Source organism: Dermacentor andersoni, chromosome 11 (assembly GCF_023375885.2).
Source record: "Dermacentor andersoni chromosome 11, qqDerAnde1_hic_scaffold, whole genome shotgun sequence".
In the NCBI taxonomy this organism is placed as follows: Eukaryota; Metazoa; Arthropoda; class Arachnida; order Ixodida; family Ixodidae; genus Dermacentor; species Dermacentor andersoni.
The window spans coordinates 109,592,045-109,611,821 of NC_092824.1; the positions used below are offsets into that span (position 1 = coordinate 109,592,045).

At 45.8% G+C, this 19,777-nt stretch overlaps 1 protein-coding gene and 1 long non-coding RNA gene across 3 annotated transcripts in view; one reads left to right on the forward strand and one right to left on the reverse strand.

Moving 5' to 3' along the window:
* The window catches only part of LOC140214012 (uncharacterized), a 185,075-nt gene that overhangs the window by 90,787 nt on the left and 74,511 nt on the right, over positions 1-19,777 (forward strand). The window lies entirely within an intron of this gene.
* LOC129386917 (vitellogenin-6-like) overlaps positions 1-19,777 on the reverse strand; it is a 53,582-nt gene that overhangs the window by 23,544 nt on the left and 10,261 nt on the right. The window contains exons 7-15 of the mRNA XM_055075323.2: positions 19,102-19,285; positions 17,779-17,975; positions 17,291-17,459; positions 16,283-16,447; positions 10,486-10,686; positions 8,412-8,629; positions 6,016-6,122; positions 3,065-3,339; positions 893-1,013 (exon numbers count right to left, since the gene is read on the reverse strand). Of these exons, the coding sequence (XP_054931298.1) occupies positions 893-1,013; positions 3,065-3,339; positions 6,016-6,122; positions 8,412-8,629; positions 10,486-10,686; positions 16,283-16,447; positions 17,291-17,459; positions 17,779-17,975; positions 19,102-19,285 (1,637 nt within the window). The remainder of the gene's footprint in view (positions 1-892; positions 1,014-3,064; positions 3,340-6,015; positions 6,123-8,411; positions 8,630-10,485; positions 10,687-16,282; positions 16,448-17,290; positions 17,460-17,778; positions 17,976-19,101; positions 19,286-19,777) is intronic.

The window sequence follows — 19,777 nt, forward strand, 5'->3', positions numbered from 1 at the left end:
CTAAATAGACGAGTGCTTGAGACAATCTGAGAACAAAGTGCCCACAACCCACAACCCCTCCCAAACACAAGACAATTCATTCTAAGGTGCGATTTCTTCGGGATTTTATGAATTTTGAAGTGTCACAGGTTGGTAGGCATGCTATTATTCGATTAGACTAAAATATACACGTTTGATATGAAGCGCTGGACCAGTGTAGTAAGTATAAAAGTAATAGTTGTGCAAACATTCGTTAGACGAGCACAGCTACCACTGCAATCATGTAAGTAGCGACGTAGTTTCGAGTGTGGAAAACATATTTACGGATAGGGAATTCTGTCTAGTACCCTCTATCTTTCTTCTTAAATTTTTTTTCGCACTATAGTATGTTGCAGCAGAAGCAACATCAGTAACTAGCCCAAACAATTTCTTCAGTAAGTCAAAGTTGCGCATGATGAAAACGTCGCTGTTAAATGCCGTTCAAAAGACGCCTCTGAGGCTTTGTTCTATCTACATTATTTTGCGTATTTTGTGTTTAAGTGGTCTTGCGGATCACAATGATTAGCTGATACAGTGTAAAATAATTTACGCCATTTAAGGTACACCTTAATTATCACCAAACAATAAGCATCGTCTGTCTTGCTTGCGGTTCCTTTCTTGAAACCTCTGCGCTCGCTGGTTTTCTGTCAAGAATGCTATGTCACGCTTGATAACATGCATACAGTTCGTGACCTGGGCATACCAAGTGCGCAAGGTTGAAAAAAAAGGGAAAGGCACGCCAGAAGATAGATCACGATATTTGTCTGGGGGCAATATAAACTCTAAAGGGTGCAAACTTTCCTTCATGCAAACCGATTTAGGTCGCACGCGCACACTGCCACATATTGCAGCTTGATAGTCGGAAACTGCCAACCTTCTTCCTTCAGTGTGGCCAAGATGCTCTCGTCGATGCTAAGACTCTCGACGGTCTTTCCAAAGATCGAGAGCGTAAGGTAGGCGTACATCGGGTCGTACTCTCGGTCGGCGATGCGTAGCTGCACATTGCAAATGCGATGACAAAAACCACGGTTAGCTGGGCAAACTTGAGAGCGGGGTGATACGAATAGGTTGGAATCGCAGCTACTGCATCTAATTTTCAGAAATAAAAGAAATCTTATCTCACACTCTCCGATGCACATGAAATATATATCAGAACTGAATTAATAAATGAGCAAATAAATGCGGTTGGCAGGGCTAATACCGGGAAATATATCCGCTAATCATTTGGAGACGTGTGCGAGAAGCCTGAAACAGGCCATCCTCCAAGCGAGGCCTAAGTGCACTAAAGGGGACTGCCCAGCAGTTTTAATTTGTAATGTAGCCGGTCTATTTGCCGGGAGCAAACTGTATAGACCAACAGCACGAGAACCATGTCTCGTGATCTGCCCCATTATGAACACAAGATAGTGTATCTACAAGTGTGTTCTTTATCATCATAATAATTTGTGTAAATTACATCAAAACAAAATAGTATTTATGCCACATTGCTTAAAGTAATATCATGAGAAGCCAACAGACACTGACACCAAGGACAACATAGGGGATATTACTTGTGCTTAATAATGAAATAAAGAAACTATAAATTAATGGAAATTAAAGTGGACGAAAAAACAACTTGCCGCAGGTGGGAACCGAACCCACAACCTTCGCATTTCGCGTGCGATGTTCTACCAATTGAGCTACCGCGGCGCTGTTTCCCCATCCACTTTCTTGGGTATTTATGTGTCCTAGTAGAACCCTGGGAGTGTTTGCCAGCGCCATCACTCACATACCTTGGCGGCGGACGTGGAACGCCCTTCTTGCCGCAGGCGTCACGAGAACGTGATCTTTTTTGGGTGAAGGCAACTGGTCAATAAACCCACACGTGCTACCTGAAGGCATCAATGTTGCCGGATTCGAGACCCTCGTTATGTAATAAACGAGAAGAGAGGGGGTTAGCCGAGGGTCCCGATTTTTGTTAGTCATATCATGAGAAGCCAACAGACACTGACACCAAGGACAACATAGGGGATAATACTTGTGCTTAATAATGAAATAAAGAAACGATAAATTAATGGAAATTAAAGTAGATGAAAAAACAACTTGCCGCAGGTGGGAACCGAACCCACAACCTTCGCATTTCACGTGCGATGCTCTACCAATGCTCTACTAACAAAAATCAGGACCCTCGGTTAACCCCCTCTCTTCTTGCTTAAAGTAAGGCATTCTGGGAAAATAGTGTGAAACACAGCTCAGTTCGGTGCAATTTTTTATCAGACCTGGTGCTAGTTTTGTGGTACATATAGAAGGAAACAGTTACTATGATCACTGGCTGCCTTCATCATTGTCTTATTGCAATTGATAATAGTGCAGTTAAGGATGTTCACGTAGCAGAAAATTTTGTATCCTTATCTTCTTTTAGAGACGACGAAATGTTATGCTGACACGACGAACTTGGCCACGTCTCAACCCCTAGAAGACAGAAATTGGTATCGCAAGGACAGAATCGCGTCTGTTGACACGCAGGACGACAGATCGCTATACGGGAATGCCTTTCGTGTGGCAAAAGTTTTTGCCCTGACGACGGCCGGAGGTCCCAAAACACGACAAATGTTTCGCCCGTGACGACTGAACTGACTGTCTTTGACAACAGTCGGTGCAACGGTATTGAAGCAACGGTATCCGACATTGTTTTGATGAGCTGGAGACAGATCACACAGAGAAATTTATCCGCCGCTCTAAATCTCTCACATCTGATTTGAATGTTTATCTTATTTATATGTTGATTTGGCAGTTTCAAGTTGCCCTGACACCGCTAAAATGTTGCGTAAGAGAACAACTACGCAACTCAGCGTTACTACGCAACCGAACAGGTTGTAGTGGTGATGCTGAAGCCAGATTGTCGCTAAAAGACGCACTTATTCGAGTAATACAGTGCTAAAGCTCTCAGGGCCTTGCAGTACCAAAGCACTCTGGAACAACCGACAGAATACTACATCAGCTTTTGCTGACGCACCTCACATATACTACAAGATAATCAGTTTGTCAGTGCCTTAAAAATACTCACAGAGTCCTCGATCTCCTTTCGTTCTTTAGCCGTTGCATCACGCGGGATGCGACGACGCCCCATGAAGTTCCAGAGGTTCTTCGTGGATGCGGGCTGCGGGCCCAGCAGGTGATTGAAGAGCTTGTCCATGCCCCAGCTCTCGAACTCGAGGGTGAGCGTTTCAAAGTTGTATCCGGATTTGCAGTCCCTCAGTATGAAGAAGGCGTTCCTGGGCAGGTAGCTGTCGTGCGAGCGGATCATCTCCGAGGCCGTCAAGCTACCGTAGTCATACTTGGCTGCATTGGAAAACGGCGAAAAACATCTTTCGGTCCCGTTGACAACTAATGCGTAACGCATAAATCCGTCAGGCCAGCCGTTACTAGTTCTCTGTTGGGTTAGTACGTTGCTGGTTATAAAACTGAAAAGAAAGTAATGCTTCTTAAAACCAAGTGAAAATGGAAAGAAAATAGTGGCAAGTGGGCATTCGCGCCGAAGCTGTATAAGCCGTCAGGCTTTGGTGAAATGTTTAATCGGTCTTTTAGAACTCGTACTACAGTCGTGTTACTGAAAGTTATTAAATCAGCGCTTTTCTTGGTGAATCCTCCCAGACTTTCCTCACCGGGGTTACTGCAGTGTTGCGTAATAGGCGTAGGCCTCGCGTCACGTAGCACGTTCTCCCGAGATCACGTTGTCGCGAGATTACGTTCGCGCGGGAGCGCCTGCGCGTGCGTGGCAGCTTCCACGAGGCCATGAACGCAGGAATAAAATGGGAGAAAAAATAATTGTCGACCTTACCCCTGTCTTTCGCGTCATACTTTTCTCTCAGCATACATCTGTCCTCACCATTCTTCCCTCCACAAGCATCACCTTACTTCTCGTGACACCACTGCCTCGACGTTTCATCGGTGTGCACTCGCATGAGTTGCTGTTTACATCTCTGCTTAGATTGGGATTAGTGTAGTGCATAAGCGTACACTTTGCGTAACGTTAAGGTTGTGACAGGTTATGGTGAATAAACATAAATGTTGCATTAGCTTACGCTTTGCATAGATTTCAATAAAGACAGTTGCACGCACCAAATTTAATTTCCTATAGTTTAGGTAAGTGCTTCACGAAAGCTCGGCTTCACATAGATTCCAACATCTACGCTGGAGCGGCAAAGGCTTCACATGTGGGGTGAACAGCAATTCAAGAGGATTGGATAGTTACCCAGCAGCACCTAAAAATATTACAGATCTTAATGATTGAGCTCCTCACGCACAAAAAAAAAGACACAGTAAGCAAAGGGCGATCGGGAAGGTGCAAACGCAGAAATCGTGAATAAGTAGCTTTGACGGCACTTAAGCATAATAAGCCCGCAAGTTCTAACGCTCGGCCGCATAGGTTAGCGCACTTTCTCGTTAAGCAGCAGACGACGGCGCATGGGTATTTGGAGGGCCATGCCCCGCGAGGTAGACAATGTATTGGGCCGTCATCCGCTCTGAAAGGAACGCCCATGTTCTGTGTTTTACTGACGATAGCTCAGATTTCGAAAGAAGGCTTTGAAACTAATATTCTTTTATAGGAGATGTTTAAAACATAGCAGTGATGACGTCTTTCATACTCCTGCAATCGCTTCCGCCGCGTGCAGTCGGCAAAGTGCCACACTTTTCCTGACTGCACGTGCTGTCGAGACCAGTTTGTGGTACTCGGAGGGAGCTGTGGTTGGCGAGTGGCTTAGGGCACCACCTATTAGACATCTACGTTACACGTTGTATTAATCATTTTTCGCCCCTTGATCAAAGGAATTCTGCGATTATTAAAAGATTCAATAATCTAATGTCTCCCTTGAGAATGCACGACCTGTACAAGCCCTGCCGACATAATGCTGGAGCCTGAGCGCAAAGATAGTGTCGCGAAAGATTGTAACAAGCACCTATGTTACGCGGTGCACTCTGTAAGCGTTTGTCAAGATTCATCGAATATATTTTTCTAAACTAAGTCTAAACAAATAGACTATTGTAGAGTAGTAGTGCCGTCGTGATTAGAAGGCCCTGCTGGGATGAAAGATAAGATGAATGTCAGCCGAAAGCATTTCAACTGTGATGCTGCTTGCCCCCTTTGAGCAGAAGTGTACGAAACGGTGATTTGTCGATGTTCATTTTCAATGAGGCGCACCAAAAGTGCTATAGACGATAAATGCACCTTCCGGTGTGTTCTTCGTCTTGTGTGGTATTTTTCTTGGGCTTAATACGGAATCATAAATCTCCCATACAACTCGAGGCACAGAGTATCTCCCCAAACCGATACGTGTCAGCAGTAGGCGTAGAACACTTCCGAACACTACTGAGCGCAGAACAATATTGTAGTTTTCTCAGGTCAAACGAAATGTTAGTGACAGAGTCCATTTTAAAACCAGTTCTTAACAGGAGCCTCTTTTTGACGAATCTGACAAACTATACCACGTATACGAACGAAACACTATTTCTCCGGCTTGTTCAGATGAAAGTCCTCTTTAATTCTTTGCCTAAACAGATACGTATACGTTTACCATCGCATGGAGGTTCGTTGCCTTTACTTTTCATCCAATACTGCCGCTTTCTGCTGACATTCGAAATGCAGAACACGTTATTTTTTTCGTCATAGGTGGTGATGCAGTGTCACGTCTGACACAAACTGTCAATTTTCTAAAGCAAACAACTGCGGTGACAAAATGAATAAAGGCTTAACATACTGTGACAACTGCATCGTACTTTATGTTTCGCCGATATGTGGGATACTTTAGCTTGCTTTTTTTGCCTTACCTTTGAAAAAGGTAAAACCAATGCTTACGAGGTTGGACGCTGTGTCTGAGAAGGTTAGGTGTAGAAGCCTAGCAGCATTTATTCAACCGCAGAGCAGCAGCAGATATCGTGAAGTTGAAAATTATCCACTGAAATCGTCAGCGGTTCTGCAGAAAGAAACAGCTTTCTGACATGCTCAAGTAAACTTACGGTTGTATGTGGAGGAGATGATAAGGTGAGATGAAGCCTTGTCTATGGGTCTCCTGAACCTAGCGTCGTGGTCCCATTCTGGCAGCACGTAGCGCATCTTCTGGGCACTGAGCAACAGAAATACCAGAAAATATTTAATTGAACGTGTGTTCTTTCAAGCCTGGAGTCATTAGGGGGTATATAAATGCAAAATGTGGCCATGTTATCTTAATTTGACAGCTCAATATTGGGAGTGTCTCGATCATGGAGGGTCCTGAAACATAGGTACACGTTGACGTTTCCTTTACAGTCACTTGTCAAAACGTGACAGTACAACGAGAGTACGGCAACTCTTTCACCTAAAGCTGTAAGATACAAAATCAGGCGTCAATAAATGAGCATGAAGCAAAGCACGCGTGGTTATTTGTTTATTTATTTATTTATTTATATGTATAATACTGCGGACTCATGGTCCAAGCATTGGGGTCGATACAAACACAAAATAAATAGCAACGAAAAAAAAGCAACAATAATACCGGTTGGCTTACACAATGAGTGCTCTATGTAAACTAGAACAAGTGCAGCATAATCAATGTGTCGTATGTAGAGGTGTGCCGATATCAAAACCTTACAACAAGAATCGAATACAAATATTCAGCTTTGAATATCAAATCCAATATTAGATAAGTGCACAAGGACTTGTGTAGGGTTTAGTTTCTTGACTATAACATGTTGGAACATCGCAAATATGTTGCCAGCAGCAAAAACGGCACTGTTAAGTCTTCAAATTATGAGTTTATTACTGTGATTCCCTGTTAAAACGAAAAAAAAAAAAGAACGGAGTAATTCACATCATCTTGTCTCGCCAACCTATGGAATATTGTGCAACCCTCAAATGCCTACTAACTCAGAGGCATTCAATTGTGTCCCAGTTATTATTCGGCATATTTACTCTCAAGCAATAAACTCAAGAGCGCGGGTAAGACTGAAAGAGTACTGACAAATCAGCGAGGCAAAAGCTGCGTATCTGCTGTGATGCACCCGATCATCGTGGTTTGCAAAACTCCGGGTAAGTACGCGCTCAGTTGCGTATCGCAGTAACGTATCGACTGTTGCTCTGCACGATATAATATTACAACGGGAGCATGATTGATGGTTCGGATGGGTGCGCGGTGGGCAGCTGACACGCCTGCATACAGAGGCCGCGTGGACAGACAGCGCTGTAGTGCATCGGCATAGTGTAACTACACTCCCTACAAAAGCATTGTTATTGCAATTGGATTCTTTTCCACAATGCACCATTTTGTTCCGTTCAACCAATCTGTGCACTCGCTGTTCGTAAACTCCCCTGCCACCAATGCATTGGCTTTTTAGCACTGCTTTCTCGTCTAGCGGCGGAGCTTACACTACACTCTAAATTCCACCGCGACAAAAACCTGCTAAATAGTACGAAATTTGGCACAGATTTGCAAGTTAGTTAGAAAGAAGTGCTAGGAATCGCGCATGCTTTGACAAGGCAAGCAGTATAACCGACCTGTTTCGAGTATTCTCATCATATCAAAATTCCGAAAATTCTTGAATACTTTAATTTTCGAATCCAATACGAGAATTAATTGATCAATACTCGATTTAGGGTCATTCAAAAATTGTCGGAACTTCTTACGCGAGAGGTCGTGTGTCTTCTTCTGAGCAGTCCATCTAAGTGTTTATGCTACACACCTTTCATGCAATCACAATAAATCTTGGCACCGCAGTCGGAGAGTTACATTCATAACATTCGTCATATGCTCGTGTTGCGTCCACACCAGAGCGAAGGTCTCGGTGCCTCCTATTACCCTAATTCGTGTTAACCGCCTATCCGGCAGCACACGAACTATGCTTCTTCCTCCTTCTAGTTTTACCCTTCGCTGTAATGAAAACAAGATTGACTATTCTCGTTTTTTTGACGAATCCAAACTGTATATTTTCGTCTTTTAACGTTATATGTATCATGTTCCGGCTCGTCGCTCACTGCTTGGTCCTTGACCTGTGTTAAGGTTTCTTGGTGGTATTTCAACTTTCGCCCGCATATAGTAGTAATGAATCAATCATTTTATTCATGTATCAGTGTACGTGAAGGAGTGAAGCGCAATTTAATGGCAAGATTACCGAAGCTCTCTCTCTCAGCTGGCGTTCACAACTTGATAGTGTCGGCCAAACGGGCTGCACAAGCGGCATTCGTTCTTGTTGACTAGTCTAGAAGCACAAATAAAGGGTACGGAAAAGCAGGCCTCCAAATAGGCAAGTAGAACGAGAACAACGTCTTCTTCTGTTGATTCTTGTGTACGTGTTTTGCACGTCTGCACTGCCGAACAATGACTTCTAACATTCGTTCGTTCTAAACACAAGAATTATCTTCAATGCGCCGAGTGACTCACACTTCTCGATGACAGGGGTACTTAGAGTTGGCCATGGAACGGAATGCACTCGACACGAACGCCACCAATTGGTCGCTGGGCTCCGTGACCATTTCTCGAGCAATGTGACGCAGTAGGTAGAGGTCTGGGCCACTGAACAAGATTGCGAGGAAAGAGACGACACGGATCGCGCTCGGCTCACTCGTGTTGTAGAACACGGGCAAGACGATAGAGCGAGCCTGCGAGGAAGCAAGGGAAATTTGTGGTTGCGGAAAAAACTTTTTCTTTTCTTTCATTTTTCTTTGGAAAGCCGCGGGTCACGGAAAGTTTGAAAAATGTGATAATGTCTGCCTCGTAATTGGAGACGGGAAAATCAAATAAAATATCAGGAAACGTCCGACCAATTGGACCTTTCCACATATGCTCTGGATGCATATCGCCGTGGCTAGAAGCAAAAACAATTGACGTTCAGACTTTATTTTCCACTTGGAACACCTTCTGCCACAAATCAATCACAGAGTTCACGCTGTCTGAAGTGTCGTGTGAAATTATGTGCTAGTTTATTAACCATTGTTAGCGTAACGACAATATCGAGGCAGGTGTATTGACCAAGAAATATTTTGAAGCAGTAGTCACGTTGAAAAAATATAGCCGAAGTAGTCGTGAGGCTACGCTAAGGCATGTTAGAATAGAACAGATCTTTACTTGAAATGCACACACTCCATGAAGGAGGTCGAAAGGCACAATGCCCCAATGAGGGCCTTCTTCCCCATGGTAGGCATGTTGCATTCGAGGGGTTACAGAAAAAGAAAAGCTCCAAGAAAAGCTCAGTGGCCTTCCATTATGTGAAGAAGGATGACCAGCTAAGTATGTGGACCCCTTAATGGCGAACTGCACCTCCGCCGCGGGTCGGCAAGGCGTTGCACTATCTTCGGGATCGGCGCACCTATGGGTAGTGTTTAACGTCTGCTTACCCCCACAGCGGATCGGCTCGGTATTGCACTATATTCGGGATCGGGCCACGCATGGGGAGTGCTTAACGCCTGCTTCCCCATCACCGCGGGTCGGCCTGGTATTGGACTAACTTCGGTATCGGCCCACGTGGGGGGAGTTTTCTTTCTACACACGGACACAATCCTGGGGGAACAAGACTTTAACAGCTTCGCTGTAAATCAGTAAATACATAAGCAGCGTAGCACATGCGTCAACACCTGCTGGCATAATAACAAAACAGAAATCCATTTGTGGCTAAAGAAAAAAAAAGCTGCAATCCGAAGGAGTATGAAAACATCCGACATAGGAGAAAAAAAAGTCAGAAGAGCTGCATAACAGAGTTTAAGAAGCATTAGCTAAAGCTTTGGCTAGAAAACCACAAGGTATAACACCACAAGGGGGGTATAAACAAAAATAAAGTGCTTTCTTCACGCAGCACATGCACCCACCAAGGGACAAGCCCAATGATGTTGCAAACCATGAAAAGCACAATCTTGATATAAATGTCCATAAAACATGTCAATGAAGTGGTACCTTTAGCTGATTTAGTTGAGGACGGTTGCAGGAAATCAGACAGATCTCATTTAGTCAGGTTGTAGTCGTTTTTTTCTGCCTGTTATCTGCAACTTAATACCGAGTGTACTCTGTAAATCGTAATAATATTCATGTTTTAATGTCCTATTCTTGCGGATCAACGTCGACTTCGTTGGCTTCTTAACGTATAAGCCGCGCTATCGGTTTGCCGACAGTGGTAAAGTGAACGTACAAGGCCAATCACTCGACAAAACAATATTGTCGACTGTGTAGTCGACGTTATGAGAGTCTGCAGTACCGGGCGCTGATTAAGCTGTAGAAAAATCAACCAAATATGCGTAAGTACTGAGAAATATATGCAACAATGTCAGTGCAGTGGTGTAGGAACGCATTTCGTATAGAAAAGCCTTATACCATTGGCTGGAAAGGACTCGTTTTCTGTCTAGTGCTGAGTGTTGTAAGAACAATCTACCACACGTCTATGCTCATTTTGTGGGGTTTCGTAGTGCATGCAGAGCGGGCGTCTCCGCCGCAGCGCACACACTGAGGAAGCTGAGTAAATGCTTACCAGTGCAGGGTGTAACTTGGAGGCCTGCTTCAGCGCAAAGAGGGCAGCCGTCCTCTTGGGCCCGCTCGCGTGCCACTTGGGAGCGATGAAACGCCCCAGGTAGCGCATTGCTTTCCGCGTGCCCAGGTTGCGGGCCACACGCATAAAGACGGTGCTCTCGAAATCGGTCTCGTTGTGTGTGTCTGCCGGCGTCACGGAGTACTGCGCGGAAAGGACCAGATGATGGTCACGCCAACCGAGGGCTCAGAACAATCAACCAAGGTGTAGGAACTAAAGGAAAGGTGGGGTAAATGTCGCCGATTATATTGGTGCTCTACGCAGCTTTGTGGCGCAAGCAACAAGCAAGGTCTTGTGGCAAAATTACGCACGAAACACCAGTGCTATTTTCCGCAAATCCGTCGAGGAGTATAGAGCATGTGAGATGGGGAGGGAGAATAAACATCTTTGTTACATAAATCAAGCTTTGGAGAGGCATCCCCATTCCAAAATGCCTTAAGCTCGGGCCACGTCCTGGGCCTTCCAAATCAGCTGATGCTGAACCTCTAGGTCGGAGCTAGCCAAGCCTCTCTCCCAAAACTCGTTGGATTTCGAGCATGCGACGTGAGCTTTAGGATTGTCACTAGGTGGTGCACAAGGCGAGCCAATTGTTTTCCAAAGGGAAAAAAGAAATCACCGATGGTTATGATGCTTCCTAATGCAAAATTTGAGCGCAGCTCTATACGTGTTTTCGTTTCGCGATATACTGGCTGGCGCAGACATCCCGTCTCGCGCGGCACATTGCAAACGGAGCGAAGTGTGGCGCCACTGCCTCGCTAATCAAGAGATCGCGAGAGGCAGCGCGTGGGTGCGATTCACAGCAGCCGCCGCATACAGACCTCCGCTCGTGCGTCGCTCTGTTTTCATATATGATATCGGTGAGTGCGCTCACCGTATACAGTCGGTGAACAGACGACGGCGCTCTACTCTGGCGCCATCTCGTAGCGGCCGTCACCGCAGAGCTCGTCTTGCGCGGCGCTACGCTTTTCTTCTGATGCTTTACCATACCCTCCTCTTCCACTTTCCTCCTAGCACTCTCTTCACTATCGCCCTCTTTCATCCCCCGTTGCGCTGCGCGTTCGCCCTTTTATCCTTCGTTGTGCTCGTTCGCTCGGTTACGCCGAGGGACGCCGACGCTAAACCGCAGGAACGGGAGCCTAAGAGATGTGATCTAAAAAAAAGGCGGCGTCAAAGCGATCAACTCCGTCTGGCGGCGAATGACCAGCGTCAGAAGATTTGACGCCTAACGTTGACCTGGCTCTACCGAAAAACATTCCCCGGCAGAAGTTCGTCGGCCGACACGAGCCAATCAGCGCGCTGCTGGCGCAGATGACGATGGCTGCTAGGGGATCACTGAGCGCAAGTTCGTGATTACCACCCATATACATGCTTCTTGTGGCACTTGTAGCAGCGACCGCAGAGAGAGATCATTCGAAAAACTAAGCTTTGTTGTGTACATTCTGCCTAGTATTGCAGGCGAAAAATATCTTGACATTTGAAGAAAAAAAAATTGGGGGTCGCTTAAGCTTCGCCTTTAAGAGTTCAACGCGATAGCATTCAAAGATCGCTGACTGCCGCCCGGCAAATGGAGCGTATGTAACCGTAATGTTTACCGAAAAACGCTGGCCGCGAACGCTATGCTCGAAGGCGAGCTTTGTGGTGGAACCACGGCCTCTTGCGTGGTCCGCAAGAGACTAGCGCGCCGGCGCGCGCGAATGTCGGAGGCCGTGGCCACCTCATAAATGGTAGAAGCGCTGGAAAGGGGTTTATTTGTGCTTTTGCATAACAGAATTATGTTTTCGCGTATAGTCAAATTACAATCCGACGCTATCATGTCTGTATGTTGTGTGTATAAGTTGTACTTCACGATTTTTAAACGTATTTTAGTTGAGAAATTCAATTAGTTCACAAATTTCCTTGCACCACCTGGAGAGCCTGGGTGTGAGTGGTTCTAAAATCTTTTTGCTGAAATGACGTCAGACGCAGGATTTTCTGTGACACGGGCACCTTAACGCTGTCGCACTGAAAAGCGTTGCAAATGTACATTGACGTACCTTTCAACGTGTGGAAACGTCCAGCGAAAAACATTTGTGATGTTTCACTTCGTGAACGCAGGTTACGTGGAAGCGTATGGACGCCGTGAACATGTACAGTGAGCATCACGGCGTCGAATCACAAACTGAAAGTGCGCGAACGTGGTCGCGGACACTACATTGATCTCAACGGTACGACGCTTGTTGCGCCACTGGGAAAGCGCAAGTTCTATACTCCGTTCCATACATAGCAGTCAACGCTGTGGAGGATAGAGAGACTTGCCGAGGCTTCGCTCGGACTTGCATCTAGTTCGATGTTTTTCGACCGCAATTGTGCGCAACTGTTCTTCCTGTAGCACTGAGTGAAACAAGTTTTAATTCCTACAAACACGCTGTTGGTGTGCGGTTGCTAATCCGTTGTTTTAGATCCCTTTTATTTTTTTTGTTCTTTACGGGTTTTTATTTGCAGTCGCGAGGACCCTCACATGAATGCTCGTGCGAGTGAACGCTGCTGGCGCGCAGCGAAGCGTGAACGTACGCCCAGCGCAGCCCAGACAGAACGCTCGGAGTGATAACTTTTCTTGACCCGACATCTTGCATACCTTCCGCAGTGTTGATTGATATGCGCGGAACGGAGTGTAGACACGCGAAGAGACGCCGCGAACGTACGCTGCGAGCTCCGCAGCGTGGAAGCACAAACGGAATGGGCGTTAGCGCGTTTGCTACGGTTGCTACATTGCTCTCGACGGCGCTAGGTCGTGCTGCCTAAAGGGCTGCAGACAATAGCGCCTCTTCCTCTCCACAATCACACTCTCTCTCTCTTTCTCTGGATGGACGGACGTTATGAGCGTCCCCTTTGGAACGGGGCGGTGGCTTGCGCCACCAAGCTCTTGCTATTATACTGCCTAATTTCCTACCTAGGTTAAAAAAAAAAAAAAAAACGCTATTAACTCCCACAAACAAATTTTCTGATCCCCTATTGCGAATTTGCTTTTTTAAGCCTTTGTTTTTTGTCGTTTTCCTACTTTTCTTCCACAAATCTTCTAATTACCTCTTACTAATCTCTATTGCGGACATGTTTACTTTCCCACTGCTCTCGCTCAACGCAAGGGCTTCAAGGAGACCAGTGGTGCCTAAATCAATTGCTGGGCAGACGTCTTCACATTTTAATAAAACATGCTACATCGTTTTTCTAGCTTTACCGCGGCAAGCACATGCTTCTTCTTCCTTCTTATATCTCGCTTTATAGGTGCGTGTTTTGAGGCATCCCGATCTCGCTTCGAAAAGTATTGAGCTTCCCTTTGAGTTATAAATTGTTTGTTTCCTGCAGACGTCTTCACATTTTAATAAAACATGCTACATCGTTTTTCTAGCTTTACCGCGGCAAGCACATGCTTCTTCTTCCTTCTTATATCTCGCTTTATAGGTGCGTGTTTTGAGGCATCCCGATCTCGCTTCGAAAAGTATTGAGCTTCCCTTTGAGTTATAAATTGTTTGTTTCCTGATTTTGTCTTTTCCTCTTTAGTTACTCATGGCAGATTTATTTTCCATTGCCGCCACCCATGAGATTATTTCATCCTCTCTGACTTTCCGCTTGACGTTCTTTGTTGCTGTGTTGCCCACCCTACAAGGCTCATACTTTCTGGTAAGCTTCCTAGTCCTTTTCCTCCACTGTGAAACAATGTTTTTTCTTGTACAGATACCTCAATACTCTCCCAGCCCATTTACTTTCTTCCATATTCCTCAGTCGTTCTTCATAATCAGTTTTACTGCGAGCTGCCCTCACTTCAAGACTAGTCCAGCCCATATCACTCTGCACAGCTTCATTTGTAGTCTTCCCGTGAGCGCCCAATGCGAGGTGTCCCATTGACCTTTGGTTCCCATCAAGTCCTGATTGCACCCCTGATTTAAAGCAGACAACCGCATTTCCAAATGTAAGTCCTGGAACCATCAAACCTTTCCACATACCTCGGAGCACCTCGTACCTAATGTATCCCCATAGCGCTGTGTGCTTCATTATGGTTGCGGCATCGCTAGCTTTGCGTCATCGCTAGCTTTGCGGCATCGCTAGCTTTGCGGCATCGCTAGCTTTGCGGCATCGCTAGCTTTGCGGCATCGCTAGCGTTGCGGCATCGCTAGCTTTGGTATAGAGGTGATAACGCTTGCGTTTCCTGCTGATGGCTACAAAGAAATCTTATGAGCATAATGCGGAGACATTTGTAAACGAACGTATTAGATAGTTACGGGTTATCAGGCTATTATTCATCCAAAAAATACCGGTAACAGCTACTTTGTAGTTAGTACATTGCATACACGCCCGGAGCAACACGGAGGACGCCTAGCGGCGACAAACGCAGCATGTGGTTCCACCTGGCAGTGTTCCTGGTGCTGTGCCAGAAACGCTTTCGTTCGTCCCCTTTAGCACGCACCATGCAGAGATAGGTGAGGTCTGTTGTAGATGGCATCACCGCGCACAGTGGCATAGCCACAAACCTTTTCTCGGGAGGGGCACCCACTCGAACCAAGTGCGGGCCGAGGGGAGAAAGGGCCAAGCTGGGATGGCCGCGTACAAACAGAAACTTCAGGGAGGACACGTGCCCGGTGTGCCACCCCTGGCTACGCCACGGACCGTGACTTATCGCTCAAGAGTATTACCCCTGAGCACGCCTTACCTTTGCTTTCTTCTGACGCCATCGTAGCTGGTGACCGCAAGGCCCAAGTTAGTGTACGCTTTCGTCAACGAAACCCACTGCGCGTTTCTTATCGTTGTGCCCAGTTTTACCTTGTCGTCTCATCGAAGCTTCTCTCGCATCGAATTGCACAGTGCCTGGGATCTGCAATTTTTTTTTCAGTATATATCACACATTGACCAATGTCTATCGTTACTAACATGGGGGTTTAGAATAGGGGTCTAGAGCTCAGGGTGCCCTACCAAGCGACCTCTTTACCTTGGCAGTCTGCCCCGCCGGGCAGGTGCTTAGGAATATGTACTCAGCTTGCGTTAACGTTACGCGATTGCCGCTCCCTCCTGGCTCGCGGAAAGAAAAGGAAAACACAATGCCTGAGAGAAAAAAAGATACGTGGAAAAAGAAAACCTGTAATATTTTACGGGATGGAAAGTATACGAGAGAGTTTATTATTTTCCCTGCTTATTATTTCCCCTGTTTATTATTTTCATTGTTTTTGTCGCCACCAGTGTGATTGACATTGCAAAGGAGGTTTCACGTGCTTGAAGCACCCGCGCTATTTTAGAACTTTAGCCTTAGGGTCGTGCGAAAACACAAACCCAAGGATACCGTTTCTGTTCGGCACAAGCGCTGTGGAGAGATGCTAATCGTTAGGTGCCGCCTCTCTTTGGGGGCCCCATATTCTGAAACAGACAATTATTGTGTTACCAAATACAAGTCATTATCATCTGCACTTCACTGCCTTTCGAACCATACGACCTGCTTTGTTAACCTGGCTAGTATACAGCCCCACTACTATGCTTACCTACAATACTTGCGAATTTCGTAAGTAAGGGCCATTCCACCCGCACTTTGGGAATCGCTCCAAATCAAGCGCCTTTTCCGGCAATGTAACTCGACATGCATCACGAGAAAGAAAAATTACATTGTGGCACCCTACCGTGTGAGAATAGAGACTGATGTTTGAACGACAATCTAAAGGATAGTGTGTTGACCACCCAAGATGGGATGTGAAATGCGCAGATGGGCCTATAAGCTCACGTTGAAGATCCGTGAGACGATCTCGGGGCTGCAGGTGCCGTGGTCCTCCCCGTGGTCATCGCGTGCGTGCTTGCATCCCTGGCCCCCTGCGACTGCGCTGGCGGCCAATTTGCAGGCACTCCAAGCTCCTCGGTTGCTCTTGACGGCCTCCGATTTGCACGAGTCCTGCACAGTGGCCGTGGCGTTTGTGGTTGTTGTTAGTGTTTAAGGTTTTTGTCAGCACGAAATTGTTGCTCCCGAAATTATGCCCGCCTGCGTCACTCTGACAAACCTGAACACTTGAACAAACACGGATCACCAGAAAATATAACTCTGAACATACGAGCCATCGAGAGGACAAGTATAGTTCCTTGAATAGAGCACGGACTAAGCGGGAACATTACCCTGCGGGAAGTAACGAGCCTATCACGTTCTTTTGCGTTGCATTATGTTGTAGCAGTCGGTTGTTCAGGTAACCGCAAAATATGGGTCATGCTAAGAAAATGCCAAATAATGCTTTGATATGACTTAAGTCTGTGCGGAAACTTCTGGGGAAACGAGACCTGCGGATTTTGAAATACCTTTTACCGCGTTAACCTAATGGTGGAGCTTATTCTGAAACTCTCGTCGTCTTCTTAATCGAATTAGTGCATTTTGTGCAGAGGTCTAACTGAAATTTCCGTATAGCTGCTCACAAATATATTGAACAGCATTTGTTCCCATAGTAACGACGGCGCTGCGTTCGAACATGTGTCCTCGGATACAGCAACATGATAGCGTAGGCATGCATGTACCTAAGTAAAAGAAAAGTTCTTCGCTCCAATATTCGGCTGGTATAATTCAACAGTAAGCTGCGCAAGAGTACCGGATACATAATGACACCGGATCAATCAAACGTTCCGATGGCTCAACTCTAAATTTTGCTTCAGGCTTGAATCGACAACCTATTTTCCATGAGTATGCAGTTAAGTTTCATGAAGTTTCATATGAAGTTTCATATGAAGGCGCTTAGCGCGAAAATACACTCACGGCGATTTCGTGTATCATTGCGGTGCTGACTTCCTTCAGGCTCAGGTGGAGTTTCTCGTAAAATCGCTGGGTGTCCAGTGGGGTCAGCTCGTTATTCTTGATCAGGGTCAGTCCAAAGGTGACGTGAGGGTTCATGCCGACGGCAGCGAGGAGATCCAAGAATGTGTGACTGCGAGACGCGATGGAGGCAGGATAAGCTCGCGTCATCTTCTGCCCTCAAATCATGTTAGCCCGGCGTTAAGAAATTAATGCTAATTAACAAGAAAACGAGACCATTTCCTTCGGCGCACACTTTCCGGAAGTGACCGCTTGAGATTATTATCTAAGGGGGAGATTTTTTTGTTGTCCGCCCGGTGTTGGGTATCATGTCCTGTAAATGCGTTATCGTGTCCGGACTCTCTATTAAATAATTAGACTTTCGTAGTTGAAACACACGTTATACGCATTCCGTATGTTTTATATAAGCAGGGTATGACGGGGTTACTTACAGGATGCTAACCTGGAGTTCCTCATGGGCAGAGCGCACGTGGTGCTGGTATATATCGTTGATTTCGTCGTAGTCGAAGCTGCTGAAAGAGCGGAACAGGGTGATGAACAACTGGCTTCCGCTTGCTTTGTTGTCGATCTCCTTGATATCATCGTCCGTATACTCCAGTTCCGCCAGCTTGTTCAAGCCTTCCGCAAACTGCAATTGGAGAAACGATTATAAGGATTTGTGTGAGTTTAATCTTTACTCTAATAACTCTTCCTTTTTTTTCAGAAATTAGAAAACGTGCCACATCATTGGGAGGGACAGTTGACCGGTTAAACAGCATTCCACAAACCACAAGCGCCTTTTAACACGATTTATATTCCTTCTCCTGCTGGGAGCTCATGACTTGAGAGGCTTCTTTTTGTTGAGATCAAGATAGCTGTGGTTTGACGGCGAGGGCTACCCCTTTTCGTATTAAGTAATATCTAAATAAATCAAAAGCTCATCTGTAGACAATAAGGCAAAAGTTACTGTAGAAAAGTTTCCATTGAAGCAATATCTGCGGATGCCTGGCACATGCCTGTTTGTTCCATACGGACAACTTCAGAAGCAACATTTCTGGCAATTCGAGATACAAATACAGAGATCAATGCAACACTATTAATGGTGTGCTTGACAGCTCAGTGATTGGGAAAACTAATATCGAAGCCCTGTTTCATGATAAAAATGAACAGCTCCGAGTATGAGCTGTTTATGAGCTCACCAATGGCTAAACTAAGTGAGGAGCCCTTTACATTTTTCAAAGCTATAGTTGGCTTAACTGATTGTTTCGACTGAACTTCGATATGTCATTGATAGACCCAAATGAAAGGCCGATTCATCACCGCATCGAAACGCGCGCTGGGAAAAAAAATATTGGCGCTAGAAATCAGGCGCTAAATTAAGAAAATGTAAAATAGAACAAACCTAAAATCTAGCTTAAGTACACACGGATAACTTAAACGCATGTAGAAAATCAGACGGTTGCCTTGTTCTGGCGAAGTGTACATCGTTTAGTAAGAGGATCTGGACCAGTCGACCTCATGCGGGAGTTTTTAAACCCAAAGGAGAATACTATACGTCTCCAATTGGAATATTCGAAGTGGATTGATGCTCTTCAGCCGTTTCTACAGATAAAGTCACTGTGCGTTCGAGCACCCTCTGTCTTTCTCCACTTGAAAGTGAGGGCTTAATCCCTATGCTTTATGACGGTCGCTTTGATTCTACGCGGACCGTGTTCTGCCATTCTCGCGGCGTCATTCGAGCACTATAAGTCACCATAAGTTTAAGGCGAGCTCACTTTTTCCTTGTTGGCGTGAAGCTCGTAGTTCTTAAAAAGAGCATTGGGGTTCTTGAGCTCGTCGTGGGTCTTTAGGTCGCCAGTCGTGGCGAATTCCTGGACCAGAGAGCGCTCCTTCTCGACGTCCTCGGCGAGCGTGGTCTCCGTGGTGGCGTCGTGCTCTTGCAGAAGGTCCAGGGTGCGACTGCCGATGTTCGTGGCCAGTGAGAACGTGGCGCAGTGGAGCGACAAATACGCGAAACACTTACTGTTCACAGCCACACTGGCGAACGAATCACATTTAATGTAAAGCTAAGAACTTGGCATGCACACGTGACCAGGAAATCGAGACTGCACTTGTGCTGTAGTTTTGTTAAATAGAAAATGGGGCTTTAACATGCATAAACAAACAATTATATCCTGTATTTGGTCGCGTCGCAGTCATTAACATCGCTAAATGGCAATCAATAGGTAACAAATTTGTCTCTTAACAAAGTCGTCTATTGATAATGATGACAATGTGATGCTTGTACTGTATGCACGCACAAAGCCGAAGTTGTTGATCACTTGTAATGCATTTTTAAGTAACGCGTGGTGTTTCGCATTTCTGGTTAGGTATGTCTTCTGTGTATGTCGTTTCTTCATTAAAACATGTCTCTATGCTAGCGGCAATTGGCTCAAGCGAAGGGTGAAAGCT